Below are 23,200 nucleotides of genomic sequence, written 5' to 3'. Positions count from 1 at the left end.
ATGAGGGTAAGCCAAATGACCCCACTATGAGTTACAGTACATGCAAAAATGGTGAAAGTGGCCATTTTCAAGCAAAATAACAGAAATCTAACTCAAACAGAAATTAAATAAATCATTAATATTGTCGATAGAAAAGCAGATAAGATTGATTTACCTCCAAAATGAAATTGACAATTTCTACCATTTTTCAAAGGGACCTCTACTGGACCAAGGACTAATGGCTATAACAGGGAGAGAAAAATGTCAATTATTCTTTTGCTTTTTAAAAAAAAATAAATAAAGGCTATTAGTAAATAATTTACAGCATTAAAAATCGATAACATAAGCTCTTTACATATTTCCAAAAAGTCTACACTACAATGATGGGCTTATCATTTCTGTTATGTTATTCACATGATTTTTTAAAAATATAGATTATTGTCTCTATATATCAAAGCAAACATCTGTGCACGTATGGTACAAATAAACTAATATAAGATAAAATAAACCCTACTAATTTGTATTGTGCAATTACAGTGAGTAGTTTAGTCTGTCATAGTCATTGTAGTCAGTTGAAATCTTTGTAATTTCTATTTTTAATCATTGTATACGCTTATTTTTTGTGTCCATGCTTTGAGGCAACCACAGGAGGGAGACATTTTTCTTGTAGTTGTCCTGAAATGTGAGCTTCCTATTAACTGACCTATATACATTTGATTCAATATGAAATTAAGGCTTTTCAGTGGCTTAGTTAAAAATCCATGGTCAATGTTATCACTGTGATCATACAGTTCCTTGCATTTATTAACGAATTACAACATCTATTATTTAATTCACTGCCAAAAAAAAACAAAAAAAACAAAAAACAAAACAAAAAAAAAAAACAAAACAAAACACACACTTCAAGTCAAAATGAAATATGAACAAATCCACATTGACCTGACCATCTTTTCTAGAAATACAGGGTCTAAAAGTCCAATCCAATATGTTGTTGTTTTGCAATATTGATATCCATGTACAGTAAATATTCAAAACAGCAAAAGGTAGAAGTTTAGGTGACTTTATTTTTCAAACACATGTAAAACTAACAGAGAAACACGACTAGATACAAGTCCAACATGCTGAACACAGATGACTGTAACATTCTGAACTGCTGGTAAACACAAGGCACCATCCAAGATCAACAATCAGTTACAAGGTCTGAGATCTGAAGTGAGTGGTCAACTGTATATGTGCAGGGGGCATTGTTTTTCTCTTATATAACAGTACAGTATGTGCTTTTAAAATCATAACATTAAAAAAAAACAGAACAATACAAGGAAGATAAAGCAAGCATGGCCAAGTCAGTGGCTCGAAAACTATTCTTGACTTTAGCAGACACACCAGCATTATATCAACACTTAAATATGTGATTTGATTGATGAGTCATAGCAGCATTCTTTGTGGATTTCAATGCATACTCCATAGCTCTGTAGAGATTACTCAAGAAAATCTGCTCTGCTCTATGTAGCATGGAATTGACAATCTCACTCACTCACTAATACACCGTCTCACACCCGAACACATGGGAAAGGCGCCTTTGGTGAGATGTATGATGGTTCAATGTCCTAAATTTCAGTAATAAAAACACAACCTATCACATATAAGACCACAGAAAAAAATTAAAGCTATGGATTTGAGAGACACTAAAGTGGTTTTGGTGTAGCAGTAGCAAACCATCTCTGATTAACTTATTTAATCCAGATTTGACTCTGCTGCACTGATTGCATCACTTAAGCAAACACCAGTGATTTGTACAACTTCATTAAAATAGCCCCAAAAGAGCAAGAGCATTTTTATATTCAGTGGTGCTCCTGTGACTGATTTCTGTGTCTCATGTGTTTTCCCAGGGCCAATATTATCTGCTTTACAAAGGGTAGGTTTCACAAATTTATTTTAACACAGGTCATATGAAAACATAAAAACATGTAATTTCAACTTTGTCACCCACATTTCTCAGTTGGTATTAAAAGCTTTACACTTCCATCAGAAAAGGTGACACAAAGCCAAAGTGTGTTTGGTCTCAGTAATCACAACTCCATGTAATCCTGGAGGGACAATCTGATGTTTCACATGTACAGTAAGAAACAAAGTGCTTGATTTAGGACAACAACAACACTGAAAATTTACCACAGCCTTTACAGAATAGAAATGATTGCATATATTTCTCAGCATCTACTCATGATGTTTTGTGTACTGAGGTCATTTTATTGTAACAAGAACATAATCCTTTCATAATTCACTCATATCCTAAAAGAGGAAAATAAAAAAGAATGTGCAATTTTCTGTTCATATATTAGCATTACAGCATACTAACTATCTACGTTCTCTAGTATAGGCAACAGTATTTTGGCTGTAACTTACAAAACAGAGAAAAGAGCTGACTAGAAAAGCCTTGTAATGTATTAAGATAAAGGTTTACTTTGTGGAGCTAGGCCTCCTCTTAGATCCAAAAATGAGAAGTCAAAGACCCGCCTTTGTCTGTGCTCAGGAAACTGCACAAAATATGCTATAATACATCTAAAAAAATCTGACTGTACATGATCGGCTCTTTTAGTTGAGGTTTTTTGCAAAACTCTGCAGTATAAAAAACATACAAACACTGCCATAGATAAAATGAAACTAAAATTGTTTTTGCTGTTGGCTGAAAAGTATTTTGGATATTGTTATGAATGACAGTAGTGCTCAGAAGATGGGAGATTCCATCGACTTAGTTTCATAATACATGGGCTACATTTTGAGGTAATTAAGATGATACATTAAGCAACAGTGAACTCAACTGCTTCAAAATTTGCCCAAATATTATGGTCCGAAAACACGTTCATAAGCAAAGAAAAATGTTGTATATCTCAAGGGCTCTGATGTGCAAAATGTGCTAATGTCTTGATCGACCTCCTTCGAAAGCATGGTGCTCCTCATGTGCTGAAATATAAGTAAACAATTATGTTACTTTTTATTTGGTCGGTCTCATTATACAGTGCTATTGCCAATCCATTTTTAACACCATAATACTGTACATCATTGTTAATATTCAAAGCAAATACTCACGTTTGTAAAACACTGCTTTAAAAGGTATTTGTGGAAGAAGCTCATAAATCCTTCCTAAGATGTTGGACTCATTGGCACAAGAAGCATTTCCATTCCAGACCTGGACGACATCCTCTCTGTCTCTTACACTGACACTGACACCAACTACTTCATCATCTGCAAGAGCAACAACAGAGAATGTGTGAAATACATTTTAGACCTACAGTACTGTGCAGATGTTATACTAAGACCCAAACTGCAATCATTTATCAGGTAGAATTTAAGCCATAGTATTTTTACCTGAGGCACAATAATCACTGAACTGTTCCCCAATAGTAGCCAATAGCAGTTCCTTCCATACAGCAGACTGTAAATATGAGGGCAAATTTGTTAAAAAGTCACGAAAGTAGCAAGTAATAATAAGTAAATAGTACCTAATAAATGCTTAAATCACTTACAGTGCACTCTTTGGGTATTTTCATTTTCCAGACACCACCTTTAGCATTGCTTTCTTCTTCCCTGTATGCAAACCAGTGGGAAACATTACACATTTTAAATAGCCTTCAAATAATACAAACATGTACATCAATCTTTAAGTTAAACCTACCAGAGTGGCTTCCTCTCTCCTCTCATCAGATGATAGCTACATCTCAGTGGTAAGCTGGAGACACCTGGTATGTTGTTATAAACTCTCCAAAAGTTCTACTCCAGTGTCGAGGTGAAAAAGAGGAAACAGATTATTTTATTGAACCATTTACTGCCACAGTTGGCCTTGTTAATATTTCACATTTGTGGCGGTGTAGAGAATTACAGCCAAAGGTCTTTTCCTCATTGCTCTTAACCTCACTATCACTCCCCCCCAATTATGAATCCTTGCCCACCACAGTTGTGGTTAAGCATTCATAACAGGGCACTTGAGCTTAGTGTAACTTCCTGCAGCAATCGCTGTCACAGATTAAAAACATCTTCGTATGCAAGTTAGGTCATTAGTAATTATGCAGATTAACATATTGATCAACACTTGTCATAACACACAGTCAGGAGTTCTCTCTGTCTCAGTATGTTGGAAGAGCACTGGAAAAAAACCAAAACAATCAAAGTAAAACAATCATACACTCAGAGCAGCCTGCAAATGCACAAACTGACTACAGCGTGAAATGGGGAACGCCTGTGTACACATCATGTTGGGGTGCTACTAGTGTTAGTGCTTTTACTAAATCCTGCATACTGTGTTTGCTTTCAAGCACAGAGATGACAGTGAAGCGCAAAGCACTCTGTCTCCTGATAAGAGGGTTACTTAAGGCTTCAGACACTATATGTTAGTTTGGTTATGGCCTTGGTGCATTTGGGAGAAAAAGTCCAGCAGCTGTGTGAAGAGAGACATCTGGGCACAGAATATGGATTTGCGTGTAAATGAGGAAAGTTGCTACCAAAATGTGTCATTGCTCAATTTCTGGAGTGACTGACTGTAACAACTCCATGCCTGATGGAGCTGTGCTCTTATATCAAAACTGTGGAGCATCTTACCTGGACAGTCTCCACAGTGTAGATTTTCTTCAAGTTTGACTCACATTCAGCAGCTGTTGTTCCTGGTAGAGATCTGCCAAAACCCAGATAGAAACGATTAATTAGATTTCACTTATTCTATTTACTTCTTTAAATGTTTGCAGGATGGCCACCGCTCTGATGAAGGTCTGACAGACCAAAAGCTCACACAAATGAAGTGAAAACACTGCATGGATTTAAGTGTCTTTTCTATCATTTACTTAAATTACAAGCCTTGTCAAGACATTAGGTCCCCTGACCTGACATGTTCTAAATACATTTCTTTCAGCTGCTACAATACTCAGACATGTTACAGAGAGCTGCCCTCTGAGCAGACAGGTCGGAGGATGGGGGTGGGGGATCAGATGACAAACAAGCCAGTAAACAGTAAACAACACTGACCCCATTTGAACACAGCACCCTCTGATTTGTACAAAATCTGGATGATGAGGCTTGTGTAACAGAGTGTATTCTGTGCTCAACTCTGCTGTGATTACTTCACGTTCATTTTGAAATCACTTTTTGAGTTTGAGCTGTGTACGTTGATATAACAGGAAAAGAACGATTTTCTAGACAATTGGCAACAGACACATGAGCAGTGACTCAACAAGTTTTTTTAAAAAAAACAATAACACCTGTGCTCACAAATAGAAAAAAATAAAAACAAGGCTAAGGGTGTGCTAAAAGTGAAATCAGGTCGAGTTATTACGGTCACAATTACGCCCATTTGTTTATTTTGAGAGCCTGCTAAGTAAAGGAATTGGGTATGTAGGTCGTTGAGGAAACAAGTTGGCAGAAAAGCTGCATCAACGCCATTAGCAAACAGTTTTTGTTGTTTCTCTGTGATTTAATATGACAGACGATCCCCGTGTCACTGTTAAAGATAAAGATACGTATAATATTATCTGGGTTGCAATGACTTAACCCAGGCATGAAAAAAATCCTCCTCTCCCTCCTTTGTTCTCATTAAAAGGTCACCGACAAAGAGTTCACCTATACTTCACGCTGTCTCAAGATTAATGACATAAAAATGGAGGGAGACCGTAACTACGCAGCGTCTTACCTATCAAGCCAGAAAGTCCACGGAGAATGTAAAGGCAGAGTGTCGTTTTCATTGTCACTTGAAATCCTTCCCAAATCTGTGTCGCTGATGTGAATGTTGTGCTCCAGCAGACCCGGGCTGGATGGTGTGCTCAGTTGTAATGCAGCTACTGGAACTGCCATTGTTATGTTACCTCTGAAAACCGAATGACTTAGTAAAAAAAAAAACAAGCAGACCTCTCGAGCAGATGATTTCACCAGGGCTGTTATCGTCATATATATAGGCCGGTTAAGTAAAACTAACCCCGATCAGCTGCTGACTCATTGGTCGCTTCACCGGTTTGCGCCGTCACAACAACAGAAAAAACGATGACGCCCGCTGACTGCCTGCGGCACCTACAGCGCACCGGAGCTCTCCAGAAGTTTCTGTCACTGAGGTCTACTCAGACTGTAACTAAAAATATAAGTATTTAATTAAACTATTAGACGTTGTTTCAATTCTGGCTACTTCTCCTGTTGCTACGAGGGTATTCAAATGCTTTGTTGATCTCTGGTTTAACTGGAACGCGTCTTCCGCAAATGTGAACACGTCACAGCAGACATGCGCAGTCCTCACTGCCACCAGCTTTGTTGGGTTGCTACCTGCTACTGCTAACTAGCAAGTATTTCCTGCCAGCCAGTGACTGGACACCGATATGGACATCGACGCGTTATTGGAAGCATTTCAAGGCAATGTTTACAGTTATCCAAATAAGTGATTCATTATTAGTGAATGGGCTTTGCATTTGTTGTTATGCCCTCGGTAAAATCTGTAATGTTTGCTAACTACGTTATGTACGTTACCGTAACTTAGCTTACCAACATCGACTAGCGTTTTGAAGAGGTACCTAGGGAAACTGATCTCATTTGCTGACTGGCCTAATGTTAGCTAGCTAAATGTTGTTTTCTGCAAGAAAGAAGTTGTCCATAATATTCTCTCTTGACCCATTTATTCCCTTACGGCCACTGACTCGATTAGGTAAACAGCTAGCGTGGTGGCGTCACAATAAACATGCTAACTAACTTTCACGATAACTTTCCATGTAGTTAACTGAAATTTATGTTTGACGGGGTATCTGCAGATCTTGAAAAGTCTTTAAAAGCGTTGAATTCAATACCCTAAAAAGGTCTTAGAATGTATTTAAAAAGTCTTAAATTTCATTACTGAAGTCTCGAATGTGTTCTTTATTGTTTGCCATAGGTAGTGATGTAAGTTATAGGTACTGTTTTCATGAGAATCAGGGTATCTGCAGGTCTTGAAAAGTCTTAAAAAGCAATGAAGTCAGTCCCTCCAAAAAAATACCTTACGAGTTATGTCCAAGTTTTAAATTTGATTTGCAAAGGTCAAGTGTTTTTCTTGTATAGTTATAACTTGTTGAGAGACAGGTGCAAGGTTAAGATCATCGACTCCTGTTGGACAAAGGTTGATTTTAGCAAAAACATAAATTAACAAATTAAATCCGAAATTTTAAACTGGTTAATCCAAACACTAGTTTTCTGCCTCTCATCTGGGTCCAGACGTGGACGGATTATGAGACAATCGACCACAGGGCATAGAAGCAAAAGGCCCCTATCCCTCACAGGAACCGCTTGTCGTTTTTGTCGTTTGTGGCTCCTTGAAGCCATTTTGTATGTCTTTGTGTTTGTTTTGCTTTTCTGTGTGGGTGTAGTGTATTTTTTGGACAGTTTCACATGAACTTGCAGTTTTTTTTAACTAAGCTCTTTGAAACAAGAAATATCACCAGTTATTTCATACAGAGGCTCTGGTGGGGCATGGCTCCGGGTCAGATTAATTGATTAATTGGATTATTGGAGTTTATTTTAATATACAGCTGAAAAATACTCACAAAACTGTTATCTGAATGCAATACATTAATGTGCTTCATAAATATTTGGCCCTCCCCACTGCTTTTACTGTTGAGAATATTTCACTTGACAGAGCTGATAATTGACACTTAACAATCATTAAATCATTGCTAATGTATAATTAATGTGCCATAAGTAGCTTTTAACTAAATAGGGTTTAAGATTATTTAAGTATAAACATTTGTTTGGTTAGGTCTGGGTCAGATTTGTGTGCTATTTGGAGTAACACCAAAAAATAATTTTCTCGCATTTTTCATGTGGGTATTTACAGATTTTGAGAAGAAAGGGAAGAAAGAGACCTGTCCTGTACTAGAACAATTCCTGTGTCATGTTGCCAAGACAGGGCAGCCACTGTGAGTAGCAACTAGAGACACGTAGCCTAAAACAGTGAAACTGCTACTTTTTTTTTCCTGCCATTAGAATCTGTTTGGTGAAGTTTTTATTACTCCTGAACTCTTTTCATTCTTTTATGTGGATGACATGCAGACTTGCATTTCCAATATATTCCAGGATCCCGTGGTCCCAGTTCAAAACGTACTTCATGTTTAAGTTGGAAAAAGTCATGGATGATTTCCATGCTTCAACACCAGAACAGAGAGGACCACATAATCCCAATGTAGAGTATGTTCCCTTCGAAGAGATGAAGAAGAGGATCTTAAAAATAGTGGATGGTTATAATGGGTGAGTAAAGCTGGTAATAAGCCACTTTGCAAATTCCAAACAAGTCTTCCCTCACAGCTCTATATACAACAATAAATGATGCAGCAGTTGACTTACATGAATTCATCAATTGTCTGTACACTACATAATTAGCGTTCTCCTTGCATGTTATCAGTTGAGTGAAATACAGCCACAAACAGAGATATTTAGGTGTGTTTTCTGCTGATAAGACAGAAACTTACTTAACTTAATCTTTTGAATGCAACTTCCCCCAAAAACCTCTTTCATCCTCAAGTCTGGAAATTTCCTCATGAATTTACACCTTGAAAAACCACTTGATTATCAAATCATTGTAATGATTTGAAAATGAACAGGAGCTCTTTCAGTAATTACTTAAAAACAGCATTTAAACAGCTGGAAGCAACATAACAAATAAGAAACAACTGTTATTTGTTATCATATCTCAACTTTGTATTTTAAGATCAAAAGACAATACAATGTAAACTTTCCCCTATAATTCAAGTCAGTATACTTGTCCATCAAGCAACACTTTAAGCCAATGAGTTTGCAAACAAAACTCACATAGGCACCTTACACACACACAGAAAAACCAATGCAAAATCCAAACATTAGAAAGAGTTAAAATACACAAGGTCTATAACAGTTTAATGTATTGTGTAGAAAAAGGAGCAGTTACAAGTGCATATATCGGTCTACACACAAGGTAAAGTGACCACTTTCAAGTGATCACAACTCGTAATGGCTTCTGGTATAAGATTAAACTTCCCTTCTATTTGTTTTTTGTGTCTAAAATACATTCCTGATGGCATTTGCTCAAACTAATCATAGATCTGTCCGGGCTGATGAGTTTTTTCCTCATTCAGCTCCTGCCAGCATTGGCAGATTTTCAGCGACAGTATTGTTGCTGGCTGTGAGATGGCTAATCCTAAATATATTTCTTGATAACATTTCCAGAATCCCATTCACTATCCAGCGTCTGTGTGAACTGCTTATGGACCCCAAGCGCAACTACACAGGGACAGACAAGTTTCTCAGGGGTTTGGAGAAGGTGAGTGTAAAAGTCCACACACATTAATACAAAGTGTTAATGTACAAGCAAATATGAACATTGATTAAATGTTCTTTCTGTGGCTTTAGAATGATGTCTAAAATATATATTACTGTTTATGTGTTTCAGAATGTAATGGTGGTCAGCTGTGTGTATCCCACATCAGAGTAAGTACATCTTAAAGGCTGGTCATTACTTTTTCTCCTTTTGCTCTGATGGCTGTAATATTTCTACCTCTCACACACATTGACAGCTCCCTTGAACTTGCTTATGTAGTCACACTTACAATTACAATTAACGGCCAGTTGTTTTTGTACCTTTCTACTTCTTTCGAAGGAAAAATGGGGCATCCAGTGTAAACAGAATGAATGGAGTGATGTTTCCTGGTAACTCTCCACTATATTCAGACAGGTGGGGGCAACATATTTGTCAGTGATTGATTGCCACAAATTGAAGCTGCCTCATACACAGAAACTGGAAACTTCTAATTAATTCAGAGCAAAATATTCAAAAGACTACCAGGATATAGTAAGAATAGATCTGTGTTGCCTGTCTTTTTCAGTCTTTGTAGTTCTGCAGAGTAGGTGCTTTGTTATCTGATTTCCATAACAAATGGTCATTTTCTTTTCTTGCAGTCGAAATGTAAATGGACCAGGCACACCGAAACCACTCAACAGACCAAAGTTATCATTGTCAAGTTCACTTTCCACCAACGGGCTCCCTGACTGTCCAGTCAGCAAAGAGCCAGAGCCAACAACAGAGGACACTGAGGAGCATCATATCAGGTAATTGAAAGTAATAGTGTACAAATGTGGCACTGTGGACATGCTCTACAGCAGCAACTTGGCTGTAGAGTTTTAGGGTGAGATACAGAAAGCTTTCTATAGCTTGTAGTGTACTGATTGAGTCTACTCAACAGTTTTTATCTAAAATGTCAGGGTGCTGATAATAGCTGCCAGGCGCAGGCATTTCTGACCCATCCACAAAAGAAAAACATACTAGCTGCAAATGTTGAAGAGTGGATTCTCTGCATATTTTTCATCTGTATTTCTGCAGTGATTCCTCGCTATCAGAGGGTGAAATCTCACCAAACAGTGGGATAAAGAACAAACACCCAGAGGAGGAGGAAGAAGAGGATTCTGATGCTAACAAGCAAGAGGTCAAGAGGCTCAAGTTTGAGGAAAAGGAAGAGGATGAAACGGAAAGTGAAGGAAAAGAGTCATCTTGTCATAAAGGGTCAGAGAGCTTGTCAGAGACACCGGAGTCTTCAAAAGACTCTTGTGGTCAAGAGTACAAGAGTGGAACATCTTGTGACACACCTTCTGTTTCAGAGGACCATGGTAAGTGTGAACTCATGTTCAATGAGGCTGATGTACAATATGTGTGTTAAAATGTTGCAGCAGCAACACTTTGGGTATATGTGATGGCTCCATGGGATGACAACTGTGTTGAAGATAAGGTACACCCTTTGAGAAATCTAAATACAGAGGGGGCTGCAGAGACACCAAACAGCTGACATAGATCTTTCCGGCACAATTCTCTTGGCTGGTGTTGTCACCCTTCTGCATTACAAAGTGAATTTTAAACAAGTAAACATCAACACGTGGGCACTGGGTACTGTTGTCCAGATTTATAGCTGTGCTTCATTCATTGCATTCAGTAAAATATAACTGTATATAAACTAGTTTGACTGAAGGTTAAGGGTTTAGTATGCATGAAACAAACTAGCATTTAGGCTCATTTTGCCAAGCCACACTTAAACATATGGCGAAAATCTGTTGGCGAAGCCTCCTACAGGCTGCATCCCATCCATTTGATTACTCTCTAAGAATTCTGTGTCCTTTGAGTGTCTTTGTTGTCTTGATGCAGTGAGTTGTAGAAATGGGGAAAATGGGCTCACTCAAGGCAGTCTACTTTAGGGCTTTCATTACATAGACACTGAAAATGACAGAGGTCACTAATTGTCATTCATGGGTTAAAGCACACCTACAGTGGCTATATGCGTTGACTCCTAGGTTTTGGCATAGGCTCCAAAGACACGTGCCTGCCCAGAAATCTATCTACACATCAGGACTACAGCAGAGACAGAGATACCACATGTAACCTGCATGTGAATTGGTCAGCATGGGTGGGATTGTTGAGACTTGAGACAATATGAGGGGCATTAAAGGAGGTCTTCTCCTTTTCAGTAACACACTCTAACAAAGGCAGACCTTCCGTTCTCTGCAATTGACACATTGTATGAATGTTTAAACGTAAGTACAGTGGCTGTCTCCTATTTAGTTTAAAATAACATTATAACTTACCTGGGTGAAACTCTAGTGTGTTCATCCTGATATTCGTCAGTATCACAAAGTAAAGGAAAGTGTTGCAGTGGTGACATCAACCTGACCTTGACTCTTGTGTCAACTATAAATCCAGCGTTACACCGACTGACTTTTAAGTTTATCGTTAACTCTTTAATTACATGTAGCTTTGTTGGAATTATTTGCTTCTTTGTTTCTCAGAATATAAAATGGTGTCCACTTTGCTCCTCAGAGCCCAGTAGCACACAGACAGAAACCTCTGAAAGGGAAGGAGAAGACACATCTGAGACAGGAGATGTCCACAGTCAGCAGAATGACAGCATTGTGGAGCAACCTGACCTGCCAGCTCCATCAGAGAAGAATACAAGCTTTGAGCAGGACAATGGGGAGAGCAGCAGCAGCAGCAGTGGCATGAGTGACGGAGAAGGCCTGCCCAGCGACAAGCAGGTTGCCTCTTCTTCTAGTAATTCACCAGACATGTCAACAGAGGGCGATGCTGACAATTCAAACAGCACAGAGACTGCAATAGAGCCTGGGGAACATGACTAACTCAAAGCCCCGCCTGCCAACTGACTGTTTTTTTTACACTGTATGATACCACACCAAGGGTATAACTGTAGCACTGTGGACCTTTAGACTTCACGACCAGGAGCGATGTGGACCCTGAGATTCCTCACAGAAGGATCTTTTTGTCCTCCTACGTCGTTTCAGCTACTCAAGGCTACACATCACCTGGTCTTTAAACTAGAAGAAAATGATTCAAAGAAGATTATGGAGACTCAGCTTTTTTCACTGTTGACTAAAAGTTTTTCTAATCTTTTTTCCCTGATTTTTATATCTCAGCATTTTAATTTAACCTTGATAACTGATGTATTCCATCATTTCATTATTCATTAATCATTTGGCATGAAGATACATTTGACAGTTTGGGTTGTAGTTTGGCCTAAGCATAGTTGTTTGTTGCTTTGACTCTGATGAATGTGTCTTTCTCCAGGTGAATGAGGAAGCCTGCCATTACGAATGCAAAGCAAAACTTCACGGATGTCTGTTTGCTTTTTGAAGCACATACCTGAAAATGTCTTTCTTATTAACATTATGTTGCATTTGTTAGCAGTGACTCTTTGAAGGATGTAGAAAATATCACAATTTTGTTTTGTCACTGTATGAAGCCCATATTAACACACAATATTGCCAGTAGTAACCAGTTTGGTGAGATAGAATATCAATTTGGCTCAAGGGAAGCCGTTTTCTGCACCAAACTCTGTCAACAGAACACAAGGTACTTTTACACTTTCTGTATGTCATACCTTAGTTGTACAGCTGTCCCTTTTGATAGCTAGAATTTTTACAGTACATATCTGTAAATCAGTTTTTGTAGACTTGTAATACGTGTCCACTGCCTTCGTAAAACTGATAATCGCTGGAAATTGAATGCTTGAGCTTGTATCATAGTATTCATGGAAAGCAATAAATGCTAAAACTTAAGAGTATAGTACGCTCAATTAATATTAAGGGAATTGTTCTTTTGAGTTGCAAATCAGGTTTTGTTTCATACCCGAAGAACAATACAGGGACGGGGAATTACCTTTGAACCATGCTTGAGTGCATGACTTTAGAATAAAAATTTTGGCTAGTTGGCCAGTCAGCCCAGAATTTTAGCCCAGAGTGGAATATCTTTGAAATTTGATACAGACAATTGTGGTGTAAACCAAATTTCTACAGTTGGTTCCATGGTTTCAGTTCACTGTTAAGCTGCAGGGTCCTGTTTTGGTTCATTCTTGCCACTTACTTAACTGTTGCAGGCATCTGCTCAACACCAAACAGCAGACAGACACAGTTAAAGAGTCAGCTAGTGGAGCATTCAGCAGCTAAAAAGTCAGATACTTCCCTCAGGAGTAGATAAAGACCACAATAGAGACCAAAAAACTAAGCTACAAGAGAGTGAATATTGGTCTTAAGTTCACCAGGTGGCCAGAACATGACTCCAAATCATAGCTAACGTTAATCTATAACTACTGAGCCAAAACAGTAAAGTAACAGTGATACAGAGATGACACAGGAGTGAAAGTTACCAGCCAGGGGTACAAAATGTTTGGCATTATCTTCTACCTGCCTGAACAAATCTATGAAGTGAAATATGGGTGCCATATCTCTTGTGTATGAACAGACAGTATTAATCATTTTAATCATGTGAGGATAAGATCCAGTGACTGCTCAGATGGCCTTGACACTTCTAAGCTAAGATTATCACTATACCTGTTGTCAGCAGATATCGTCTGCCAGGAAGATATTGGGCCAGGCCAAGCTTTCACTGGTAAACAATGGCTGTTACCACTAACAGTAACACTGTTGTTTGGTTGAAAGTGTATACTTATTTCCAAATTTCCACTGGCTACTCCAATAGCCTGATATTTTAACATCTCCAAAGGCTTGTGTCCCCCTTTTTATCAAATATATTTTGCTTTCTCAATGCCTAAGGTGTAATTTCACATCCATCATTAGTGTATTTAACAACAACCCTGTTTATTATAGACTTGAGTGAGACTGAAGCAGGCATGTAAACAGTAATCAGGTTAGCCATAAATAACATGGCACCTGAAGGTCAGAGCTTCTGGAGATAACTAAACACTAGGGCTGTGTGATTCATCAGACTGACTCATTCAGGAACTTCCTATACCTGGAAAGATTACCTAAAAGAGTACATCAGCGAGGTAGCATTCCACCTCCATAAAATCTGATGAGTTATAAGGGACAGATTTTAAAAGAACTGAAAAAGCTCTAAGCACCAGTAGCTCTTAAAAATGTTAGATCCTACAATTCACATAATGCAGCATATAGCATGTTTTCATCAGACTCTCTCTGACTGTTAACCTCTGAGAATAGTTGACTGACAATTATAGGTACTGTACATACAATATAATAGTTACATTATTAATAAAAGGTCTGTTATACCATAAAGGTACTTGAAACCTATTACAGGTGAGTGTGTCTCCACAAAGCAAACATACAGTACATGTACTATTCTTTGTTTAGGACAGGTAGAAGGAGGATCTGTCTCTGAACTAATTGATTTTGACAAGTGTCCATTTCTAATCCCTCATCGTGATTCATAACGATCTGTGTCTCATCCTCACTGTCAGAGGAGATTTGCCACAATAGAGAGCTTATTAACAATTCAGCTTGTATGGACTTTCATTCCATTTTAATCATTTGGTTTTTTGGTGATTTGCACAAATTTAGTTGCAGCAGTTGGCTCTGTAACTGTGGGCACAGGCTCGCTGTTCTGTAAGGACACTGAGGAGATTTATAGATTTTGTAATGCAGCTTACTGCTTAGAAGGAGTTAACCAAGTCACATAGTTTTGTGTAATGTGAGAAATAATTTCAGTCTGTAGGGTGCTGGAGAAATTATTTCCAAAATGGGTCAGCGCCTAAGTGAGGATAGTGACCCAGACAAGGAAATTGATGTGGCAGAGCTACAGGAATGGTACAAAAAATTTGTGGTGGAATGCCCAAGTGGAACTCTCTTCATGCATGAATTCAAGAGTTTTTTTGGAGTTACTGATAACAAAGAGGCCGCGGATTACATAGAGAATATGTTTCGAGCCTTTGACAAGAATGGCGTAAGTACAAATCCCTGTTGTGTGGAAGTACAAGACTTAGTCATAGTTATCTGTCTCATTATGGTACTGACAGTACATGTATCACAGTAATAGTTAAGATTTGTTGATTTGGAGTTTTTGTAGCAGCTGCCGCTAATACCCATTATTGAGCACATATTTCTAGAGTTGAAACAATTAGTTATTAATTAATTACTTAATTAGCAGCCAAAAATTAATGTATGATGTTTTTATAGTACATTCATTGAGGAGAAAATGCCAAAAACAAACAGACTCCAGCTTCTGGTTTTCTTATCTTCTATGAAAATAATCTGAATATGTTATCTGGATATCAGACAAAACAAGCTATTTGAATATGTCAGCTTGAGCCCTGGGAAATGATATAACTATAATAATTATATAACTTTAACTCTTTTCTGACTGTTAATAGACCAATCATTTAATTGACTGATCAAGAAAGTAGTTGGACAATTAATCGACAATGAAAATAATTACTAGTTGTAGCCCACAGATTTTTCATCATAAAATACAGACAGTCCACCTGTTAAAGTAAAGAACTGTTTTGCTCATAAATCTTGCCCATTGTCATTGCCATTGTCCCTTCATAACATTTTAACTCTCCCCCTTCATGTACACAGGACAACACCATTGATTTTCTGGAGTACGTGGCAGCCTTGAACTTAGTCCTCAGGGGTAAACTGGAACATAAGCTTAAATGGACATTCAAAATGTATGATAAAGACGGAAGTGGATGTATCGATAAAACAGAGCTTCTTGAAATTGTGGAGGTAATGTTTACTGTTTTGCAGCAACTATATGTACCGCAGTATTGACCAATAAAGCATTCAAGACATTTTAAAGAATATTTCAAGATAAATGCAAGATAAATCATTGTAACATCCTCTCCTGCCACTCTCAGTCTATTTATCGACTGAAGAAAGCCTGCCACGGAGAGCTGGATGAAGAATGCAATCTGCTGACCCCAGACCAAGTGGTTGACCGGATATTTGAGCTGGTTGACGAGAATGGAGATGGTGAGAGTTTTCTGACAGTTTAAAAGGCTTCATGGATGATTTAAAAGGGCAGTGTCATTCTGCTGTAATGGCTTTGTGGGGTGTTAATGTAAAAGTGTGCATGAGCTCATTGTTCTTTGTGTATATAGAAGGGTGAGGCGGGTGTGAGCTGAACAATGGTCCTCTTCCTATTAAAATTATGAATTCAGGAATGAAGAAATGTATAGTGAAATTAGCTCAGAGAGTAACTGTCATTCATCACTCAGGGGAGCTCTCGCTGGATGAGTTCATCGACGGAGCACGGAGAGACAAGTGGGTGATGAAAATGCTGCAGATGGACGTCAACCCCGGGGACTGGATCAACGAGCGAAGGCGCAGTGCTGACTTCTGAGGCTGTGACATGGACTGTCAATCTGTCACATACACACATCCTTCATGACCAATCATGCTCTGATTTTGTATCTATCTATCTATCTATCTATCTATCTATCTATCTACATATATATATATGTATATATATATACACATATATATGTGTGTGTGTGTGTGTGTAAAAGAAAACAACACTGCAGTCATCCTGGCATTGGTCTGAATGCTGCCATATACAATTTAGATGTATCTCTACAACAGTGGTATGTTTTGCTTATAATAGGGTTTGTTCTGTTCATTCAGTTTTATTCAGGTTTCACATTTAGTCAAACTATAAAGCAACTGTGAACAGTAGTTTTGAACTTATTTGTTGCTACCTTTGGTGTTGTAGGTGTGTTTATGTGTCTATATTCAGTAGAGGCTGCAGTAATAAGGCTCATATATTTTCTGTTTTGTGTTTTGTCATAAAATGAGCATAAAAGTCATTTAATAAACATACTTAAAGCCCCTACAAATTCATTGTCCACCCTACAGTGGTGTTCTCACAATTTTTTTTACACTTGGGTCTTAGCCAACATATACAGACTCTGATTTATTTTAGTTTTGTTGCACCTGTCAGGACCGGACAATTTATACTTTTATATATTATTTGTCCACTTTGTTAAATGACTTGATCTTCATTCATAGAAATCTAATAAATCAGAATGAGTATAAACTGTAAAAATCTGCACAGTCTCAAAACAAAATAAGCAAAATATATAAATACCAATTTCACGCTGCTTTTTTAAAAAGTTATAATGTTTGAAACTACAACTTAATACAAATATCAAGATTAGTAAAGATGAAAGAGGTTTCATTTTTTTGTACATATTCTCATGCAAACATTTAGAACTAATAGGTAGGTAAATTATGGATTTTGGTGTAAATATAGTGACAGCCAGAATACCACCCATAAACCTTTCTTCATCTCCATTTTTATTTTTTTTTAAAGGAACAAATAGCAACAACAAACAAAGAGAGAAATAATATATCACAATGACATCACAGTATCACAATGGACAAGAATATTACATTAAAAAAAATAAAATAAAATACATCCATTTCACTTTCTTGTTTTTACAGTACCACAATGTTTGAATGTACTGCTTGCAATCTATCTCATAATAATAAGAAAGGTGGCCTGTTTTACTCATACACCACAACATTTAGAATAAAAACTATTTATCAAATTAACTTTTACTTAAAATTCTCTTACATTTAGGAGAGGTCCAGAGGTCTCTTAAGTTGGTACTAGTTGATCCTGGATGACTGCAGTAGAGCGTAATTAAAAGTTATTCTTTAAAATGTTCTTGATATTATACTGTATACTTTCATTTTCAGTTATTAAGGGGCGTCGCCTCGCCATTCTCTTTATTTCTCGCGAGAGAATAGACAAATAGCATAGATGCTCCTTTCCAGTGCCAACAGACCATCCCACCGAGCGAACAAAGAGCACCCTAAAAGTCCCTCCACGTAGCTTTGATACGGCTACCTGCTGCCAGCTGTTTGTAAGTTGTGTGAGCCACTTTACTGTTGCACGATAAGCTGGTTAACAAGTCTTCTGGCAGAAACTGAATGCTGATAGTCCTGCGTTGTGTTAGTGCATGTCGACGACCTTACAAACCGAAGCAGCTCATCGCACAAGTGCGCTACTCATCGTTAACAATGTCGTCTGAAGGTCAGAAACCAGCCGACACGGACAAAATTAAGGTAACGCTCTTACTTGAAAAGAAAAGTTTATTTGCAGTTCGGTTGTTAATTTCCTGTTGTCATTTATGCTTCATCATATGGTGTAACACTGCCCCCTCCTGGCTAGCCTGCAGAAGACAGATGGAGACTCAACTATGTCACCGGGAACCTGTTCTCCTGCCCCAAAGAGGAGGCTTTGGCCCACTGCATCAGTGAGGACTGCCGCATGGGGGCAGGCATAGCAGTGACATTCAAGCAGAAGTTCAAAGGGGTATCGGAGTTAAAGGAACAGAGTGAGTCAGCCCTTTTATTAAAAATTCATCAGGAGTAAAAAAAAGAAAAAAAACCAAACTTATTTTGGGGGCATTGATTCCCAGGCGATTATTTTGTTGAGCACAGAGAAACTAGATGGGTTTAGCTGAAGTCTCTTAAATACCTAGCTTTACATTGGTGGGAAATCATCTTATTCTACAATGTCTGGTAATATCATATGCAGTGCTGTACAAAAGCTACAGGCATTTAAGATGGTAAGGTTTTTATCCATCACACAGTGTCATCAGGGAGGTCCAAGATCAATCTGCAGCATGACAACAACCCCAAACATAAAAACAAGTCATGAAGAATTATCCTCATAGCCAAGAAGAACAAGGAGTCCTTCCACAGATTAAATGCCCCCCATAGAGCCCTGATCTAAACATTATAGTCACTGAATCAGTATGGGATCACATGAAGAGACAGAAGACACTGGCACAGGCTAAAACCACAAAATAGCTGTGCCAATTTCTCCAAGATGCTGACACCTATCTACCAAGTACTTTGAAAAAACTTGCAGTGGTTTTAAAGGCAAAAGGTAGTCACAGCAAATATTAATTCGATTTAGATTGTCTCTGTTATGGCACTTTGTATAGAGGTAATAGATTAATAAATGATATTATATTATATTAATAATATGGCATTGTTTTTCACCTTACTTTTACCTCCTAAAACTTTTGCACAGTATGAATTGGAACAAAAGTTGGATGCATCACATGTGTCGTGATTCCTGCCACAGCCCTATTTACTGTATGTTGGCCATTCTGCTTCACCTGTCATACTCCACCCACCCACCAGATGTCCTCGGACTTTCCTCCTCTTCCCAGATTCGCCTGCTCACCAGCTTCCCATTCCCAATCACTGGAACTTCCATGTCTACCTATAGACCTGATCCTCAATTTCCCTCTTTGCTCACCTGTATTTATACCAGCCCTTTTTCACCAGTCAGTTGTCAGATTGTTTCTACCTGTAAGCCTGGTCTTCGTCATTTATTCTACTAAAGTAACTTCATTGCAATCAGCTTGCCTGTGTGTCTGTGTTTTGGTCCTCCCTGCCTCTGCTCCTAACCACCAGCTGTGACAACATGAAAATATTCTTGATGTCTTATGCATCATCTTGTACAAATTTATTCAAAATTCATGCTGACACATCTCCACCAGACCTTAAAATAAACATCTGAAAGAATATTTTTACTGCACAGTATTAGTTGGTAATGGCTTGCTCAGCAGCAGGGCAGTGAGGTTGAAAGGGTTTAAAAACCATTATGTTTGGGGTTTGTGTTGTTTCCTATTCTGATGTGGGTATTATTCTTTTTTCCATTCAATCAGAGAAGCTGACAGGACAGTGTGCCGTGCTGAAAAGAGACAGACGCTTCATCTACTATCTGGTAAATATGTAACAGTTAATTAAAATCTTTTGAAGATACAGACAAATGTAACAACAAATGTTATCTCACATTTGAGTAAATACTATTGTTGCTTTCCTGTTATTTCATTGCAGATCACAAAGAAAAAGGCCAGCCAAAAACCCACCTATGACAGCCTGAGACTGAGCCTGAAGGACATGAAGTTGCACTGCGAAAAGAACGGGGTGACAAAAATATCAATGCCTCGGTTTGTATCATTTCCAGTCATTGAGTGGTTCTTCATCAAAAGAGAAAGTTTTGTGTTGGTTCCTTTACTCTTACAGCATGTTTTATCTCTCTTGCCGACAGTATTGGCTGTGGCCTGGATCGACTGGAGTGGGCAAGAGTGTCGAAGATACTGGAGCAGGTCTTCAATCACACAAACATCTCCATCACAGTCTACAGCCTTCCAATGAGAGCAGAGACCACGGTGATGAAGGAAAACATGCACAGATAATCAATGCAAATGTTTGTTTATTGTAATACTCACTTTATGCACTTTTCTGTATTATTGGCACAGTTTGTGACCACGATGGTGATGGTGATTTTTCGTTTAAATGTTATAGTACAGATTATTTGGAAATAAATGTTTATACGTCAAAGTCAACTGAACCCTCATGAACTTCTGCATGTGACACACAGCACATAATTCTACAGGCTCTCTCTATTCTATAGTCTATTCTATATCTATTATTTGTATCGCTATTTATCACTAAATCTAGATATTTCTAGGATTTGTTCAGCTGTCCCTTCTGGTTTAACATCACAAATGATATTTTACACCAAGACACTGAGTTTAAAATATCAGGTATCTCTATGGCCATTCATCCACCAGGCAGTTATGCTGTTGATTGAGCAAACAGTGTATTTGTATTTCTCTTTGGGCATCATGTAACTTCTAGAGTGCCTATTGAAGCTTCCTCTGCAGATGGTTGAGCTATTGTATGGTCCATTATTGATCTGCTCGGGTATTGTACTTTAATGCAGCCGGGACACAATGGACGTACCAGATGTGAGTTAATGACAGAGGGGCGGGGGAAGTCTGACACCACAAAGTCAATCCCTCACATCCATTTTCTCCAGGATCAGAAAGCCTTTTAGCACGTCATGAAACTGAAGTGGAAGACAGCGAGCTAATACCACACAGTCTCCATTTAAGGCTTTTTATTACATTAGGAGGATTAAATAATCTAACTAAAGGGGGGTTCCATTTAACAATTTGGAAACATGAAGGCTAGTTCAGGTGTGAGTAATTATCATAAACCTCAGTGGCAATGAGACTGTCTGAGCAGGCTCAGTAGTTTGCCGCCTGTGACCCTCCCTCTCTCCTTTGGGGCACCTTCAATAATTCATGAGGAAAAGGCATTAACCGCTGTGTACACTGCGGCTGCCTGCCCATTTCCCCCCATATATCCAGGCTGGCTGGAAGACTGTACTTCAGCATCACTGCAACCAACCCCCGCTCTCCTCCTCCTCCTCCTCCTCCTCCTGCTCCTGCTCCCTTCCCATCCCCCTTCATGCCTGGCAATTAGACTCCACACTGCAGCAGAGCCACCTAGCTGCGCTGCAGTGAGTGCAGGGAAAGCTCCCTTCATCTGACCTGCTGTCACACCTCGACATGCTGCGGCTGGTGGACTGTGTATCCGAATCTGCCCTCACCCCCACCTAATAACCCTCTTGTCCCTTTGTTCCCATGCAGCTTCTGCTTGTCCCACTGTGGTCCACCGGTTTCGCCCTGGATGCACCCCCCCCTTTGCCATTCTCACTCCACATACTCCTCCCTACCCTCCTCCCTCCCTCTGTCCTCCATTCCTTTTTTTTTCTTCGCTCGATGCGTATGAAATTGCAGAGCTCAGCATTCTTCTCCACAGGCACTTAGGGAAAAAAGGAAAAAATAAGAGAGAGAGAGAGAGATGAGCTGGGCGGGAGGGTTTCTGGTGCACCACATAACTGGCCCCCTTCCAATTAAAGAAGAGAGCTTATGTTATTGAAGAGCAGCTTAGCCAATCAGGAGGCAGTGCAGGCATAGACAGGAGGAAAAAAGCAGCAGAGCGAGTGGGCAAGAGGAAGGGAGAAAAAAAAAACTGCAGTGTGTGAGTGTGTGTAGTTTTTATCCCTCCCCTGAGCAGATCTTTATCAATTTGGGTACTCCAGTCTTGGGGTGCATTTGAATGGGTGTCTGTGTGTGTATATGTGGCAGAGTTAACAGGAGGACAGAGTAAAGGTGTGTCTAGAGCACTGTGTTAGACTCCTGACTTATTCATTCTGAAACTGGAAATAAGAGAAAGTAAGAGGAGATTTGATTCTTTTTCTCTCTATCTCAAAGTGTCTCGGAGCCTGTGGAGAAGGGGGAAGAGCTCGGTGCCCAGGAGAGAGCAACCTGCACAAAAAGGTGAGCAGCTATGTTCTCCTCCTTCTACAGGCATGCTGGGTTCTTACACTTCTGAAGTTGTTTTTCTCTTGTTTTTGTCAGTGTATGTTCAGCTATCCTCCGTCTTTCAGTCTTTCACGTGTAATTACATTTAAACATATACATGGATTTATACTTAAATGATTTCTAACATTATAAAGACTTGGCAAAAAAGCCGAGGGAAAGGCAGAGGGAAAAGAGAGGAGGAGGGGGAAGGTTAGTGCGGGACTCCCTGATGCTCCTAGGCAAGTTTCTGTGCACACGGTTCTCTAGTGCTGCAGTATCCCATTACATCCCTGAGCGGAGCTGCCTCAGCATCCAGCCAGAGCCAGGCAAAGCAACTCAAACCAGCTACCAGCTTTCTAAAATATCTGTCACCATTTTAGCTTATTTATCATTCCTGCGTGGGATAAGAGTAAAGTTTTGCTCTCCATACTCTAAATTCAGTGCACTCCGATAAGCTCAGAGTGGCAAAGAGACCACTGCAGCCCATTTTAGTTTTGTTGTGCATGCTCTCATTGTGTATTCTGCGTATCAGTGGGGTTGCTTAGATAACAGATTGAGTTGGCTCCGTTAGCTTTCGAGCCTGGTGATGAGTTTTTCTTTTGTTTATCCGGTGTTCTGGGACTTCCTTTAGTCTGAGGCTGCAGCAAAAGTAGTCTCTCTGATTGGGTAAACTAGGCTTACTAGTTAGGCTTACTTACTTAAAGTGTACCTGAGAAACAGAAAAAATGTACTATAATTTCTGTGTACGTTTACTGTGGTATTTATAC

The 23,200-nt window shown here is 38.9% G+C and overlaps 5 protein-coding genes across 10 annotated transcripts in view; 4 read left to right on the top strand and 1 right to left on the bottom strand.

Moving 5' to 3' along the window:
• Nucleotides 1–1,023: 1,023 nt before the first annotated feature.
• LOC108882125 (eukaryotic translation initiation factor 4E type 3) lies at nt 1,024–5,907 on the bottom strand. Its single transcript, XM_018674431.2, has 7 exons — nt 5,654–5,907; nt 4,573–4,645; nt 3,653–3,747; nt 3,504–3,564; nt 3,346–3,412; nt 3,067–3,222; nt 1,024–2,940 (listed from the first exon to the last, which is right to left on the bottom strand). Exons 1-7 carry the CDS (start codon nt 5,905–5,907, stop codon nt 2,894–2,896), a joined length of 753 nt encoding a protein of 250 aa, XP_018529947.1. The 3' UTR covers nt 1,024–2,893.
• A 313-nt stretch (nt 5,908–6,220) lies between these two features.
• On the top strand, nt 6,221–13,056 carry LOC108882124 (serine/threonine-protein phosphatase 4 regulatory subunit 2). Of its 3 annotated transcripts, none has more exons than XM_018674430.2 (9): nt 6,221–6,360; nt 7,808–7,889; nt 8,047–8,217; nt 9,172–9,265; nt 9,395–9,432; nt 9,602–9,676; nt 9,901–10,050; nt 10,322–10,605; nt 11,804–13,056. In XM_018674430.2, exons 1-9 carry the CDS (start codon nt 6,327–6,329, stop codon nt 12,118–12,120), a joined length of 1,245 nt encoding a protein of 414 aa, XP_018529946.1. In that variant the 5' UTR covers nt 6,221–6,326; the 3' UTR covers nt 12,121–13,056. The 3 variants fall into 3 exon arrangements, with proteins under 3 accessions (XP_018529946.1, XP_050927300.1, XP_050927301.1); XM_051071343.1 differs by having other exon boundaries at nt 8,023–8,217; XM_051071344.1 differs by lacking the exon at nt 9,602–9,676 and having other exon boundaries at nt 8,023–8,217.
• A 105-nt stretch (nt 13,057–13,161) lies between these two features.
• guca1b (guanylate cyclase activator 1B) lies at nt 13,162–17,075 on the top strand. The gene is made up of 4 exons (XM_018674436.2): nt 13,162–15,193; nt 15,829–15,978; nt 16,110–16,224; nt 16,470–17,075. Exons 1-4 carry the CDS (start codon nt 14,990–14,992, stop codon nt 16,592–16,594), a joined length of 594 nt encoding a protein of 197 aa, XP_018529952.1. The 5' UTR covers nt 13,162–14,989; the 3' UTR covers nt 16,595–17,075.
• A 913-nt stretch (nt 17,076–17,988) lies between these two features.
• On the top strand, nt 17,989–20,624 carry oard1 (O-acyl-ADP-ribose deacylase 1). 2 transcript variants are annotated; one of them, XM_018674416.2, is made up of 6 exons: nt 17,989–18,119; nt 18,213–18,321; nt 18,428–18,593; nt 19,941–19,999; nt 20,113–20,225; nt 20,327–20,624. In XM_018674416.2, the coding sequence occupies exons 2-6, from the start codon at nt 18,277–18,279 to the stop codon at nt 20,472–20,474; spliced, it is 531 nt and encodes a 176-aa protein (XP_018529932.1). In that variant the 5' UTR covers nt 17,989–18,119; nt 18,213–18,276; the 3' UTR covers nt 20,475–20,624. The 2 variants fall into 2 exon arrangements, with proteins under 2 accessions (XP_018529932.1, XP_018529931.1); XM_018674415.2 differs by having other exon boundaries at nt 17,997–18,321.
• A 1,401-nt stretch (nt 20,625–22,025) lies between these two features.
• The window catches only part of LOC108882114 (synaptotagmin-2), a 56,059-nt gene continuing 54,884 nt past the window's right edge, over nt 22,026–23,200 (top strand). For 2 of the 3 annotated variants that reach the window (XM_018674410.2, XM_018674407.2), the window contains exons 1-2: nt 22,119–22,241; nt 22,344–22,409. The gene's annotated coding sequence lies outside the window, so the exon portion shown is untranslated. The other variant, XM_018674408.2, reaches the window with a different exon arrangement.

The sequence above is a fragment of the Lates calcarifer genome, linkage group LG6 (assembly GCF_001640805.2).
Source record: "Lates calcarifer isolate ASB-BC8 linkage group LG6, TLL_Latcal_v3, whole genome shotgun sequence".
In the NCBI taxonomy this organism is placed as follows: Eukaryota; Metazoa; Chordata; class Actinopteri; family Centropomidae; genus Lates; species Lates calcarifer.
Note: the sequence above shows the minus strand (reverse complement) of the source record. Positions and strands in the feature narration are given on the sequence as shown.

Coding starts and splice junctions, on each gene's coding strand:
- LOC108882125 (XM_018674431.2), bottom strand. CDS start 5,907: ATGACGATAACAGCCCTGGTGAAATCATCTGCTCGAGAGGTCTGCTTG. Junction 4,646..5,653: donor TGGACTTTCTGGCTTGATAG/GTAAGACGCTGC, acceptor GGGTTTTGGCAG/ATCTCTACCAGGAACAACAG. Junction 3,565..3,652: donor GGAGAGAGGAAGCCACTCTG/GTAGGTTTAACT, acceptor GTTTGCATACAG/GGAAGAAGAAAGCAATGCTA.
- LOC108882124 (XM_051071343.1), top strand. CDS start 6,327: ATGGACATCGACGCGTTATTGGAAGCATTTCAAG. Junction 6,361..7,807: donor GTTATTGGAAGCATTTCAAG/GCAATGTTTACA, acceptor GGGTATTTACAG/ATTTTGAGAAGAAAGGGAAG. Junction 9,677..9,900: donor TCTCCACTATATTCAGACAG/GTGGGGGCAACA, acceptor CTTTTCTTGCAG/TCGAAATGTAAATGGACCAG.
- guca1b (XM_018674436.2), top strand. CDS start 14,990: ATGGGTCAGCGCCTAAGTGAGGATAGTGACCCAGACAAGGAAATTGAT. Junction 15,194..15,828: donor GAGCCTTTGACAAGAATGGC/GTAAGTACAAAT, acceptor TCATGTACACAG/GACAACACCATTGATTTTCT. Junction 16,225..16,469: donor GGTTGACGAGAATGGAGATG/GTGAGAGTTTTC, acceptor TTCATCACTCAG/GGGAGCTCTCGCTGGATGAG.
- oard1 (XM_018674415.2), top strand. CDS start 18,187: ATGCTGATAGTCCTGCGTTGTGTTAGTGCATGTCGACGACCTTACAAA. Junction 18,322..18,427: donor CCGACACGGACAAAATTAAG/GTAACGCTCTTA, acceptor CCTCCTGGCTAG/CCTGCAGAAGACAGATGGAG. Junction 20,000..20,112: donor GACGCTTCATCTACTATCTG/GTAAATATGTAA, acceptor ATTTCATTGCAG/ATCACAAAGAAAAAGGCCAG.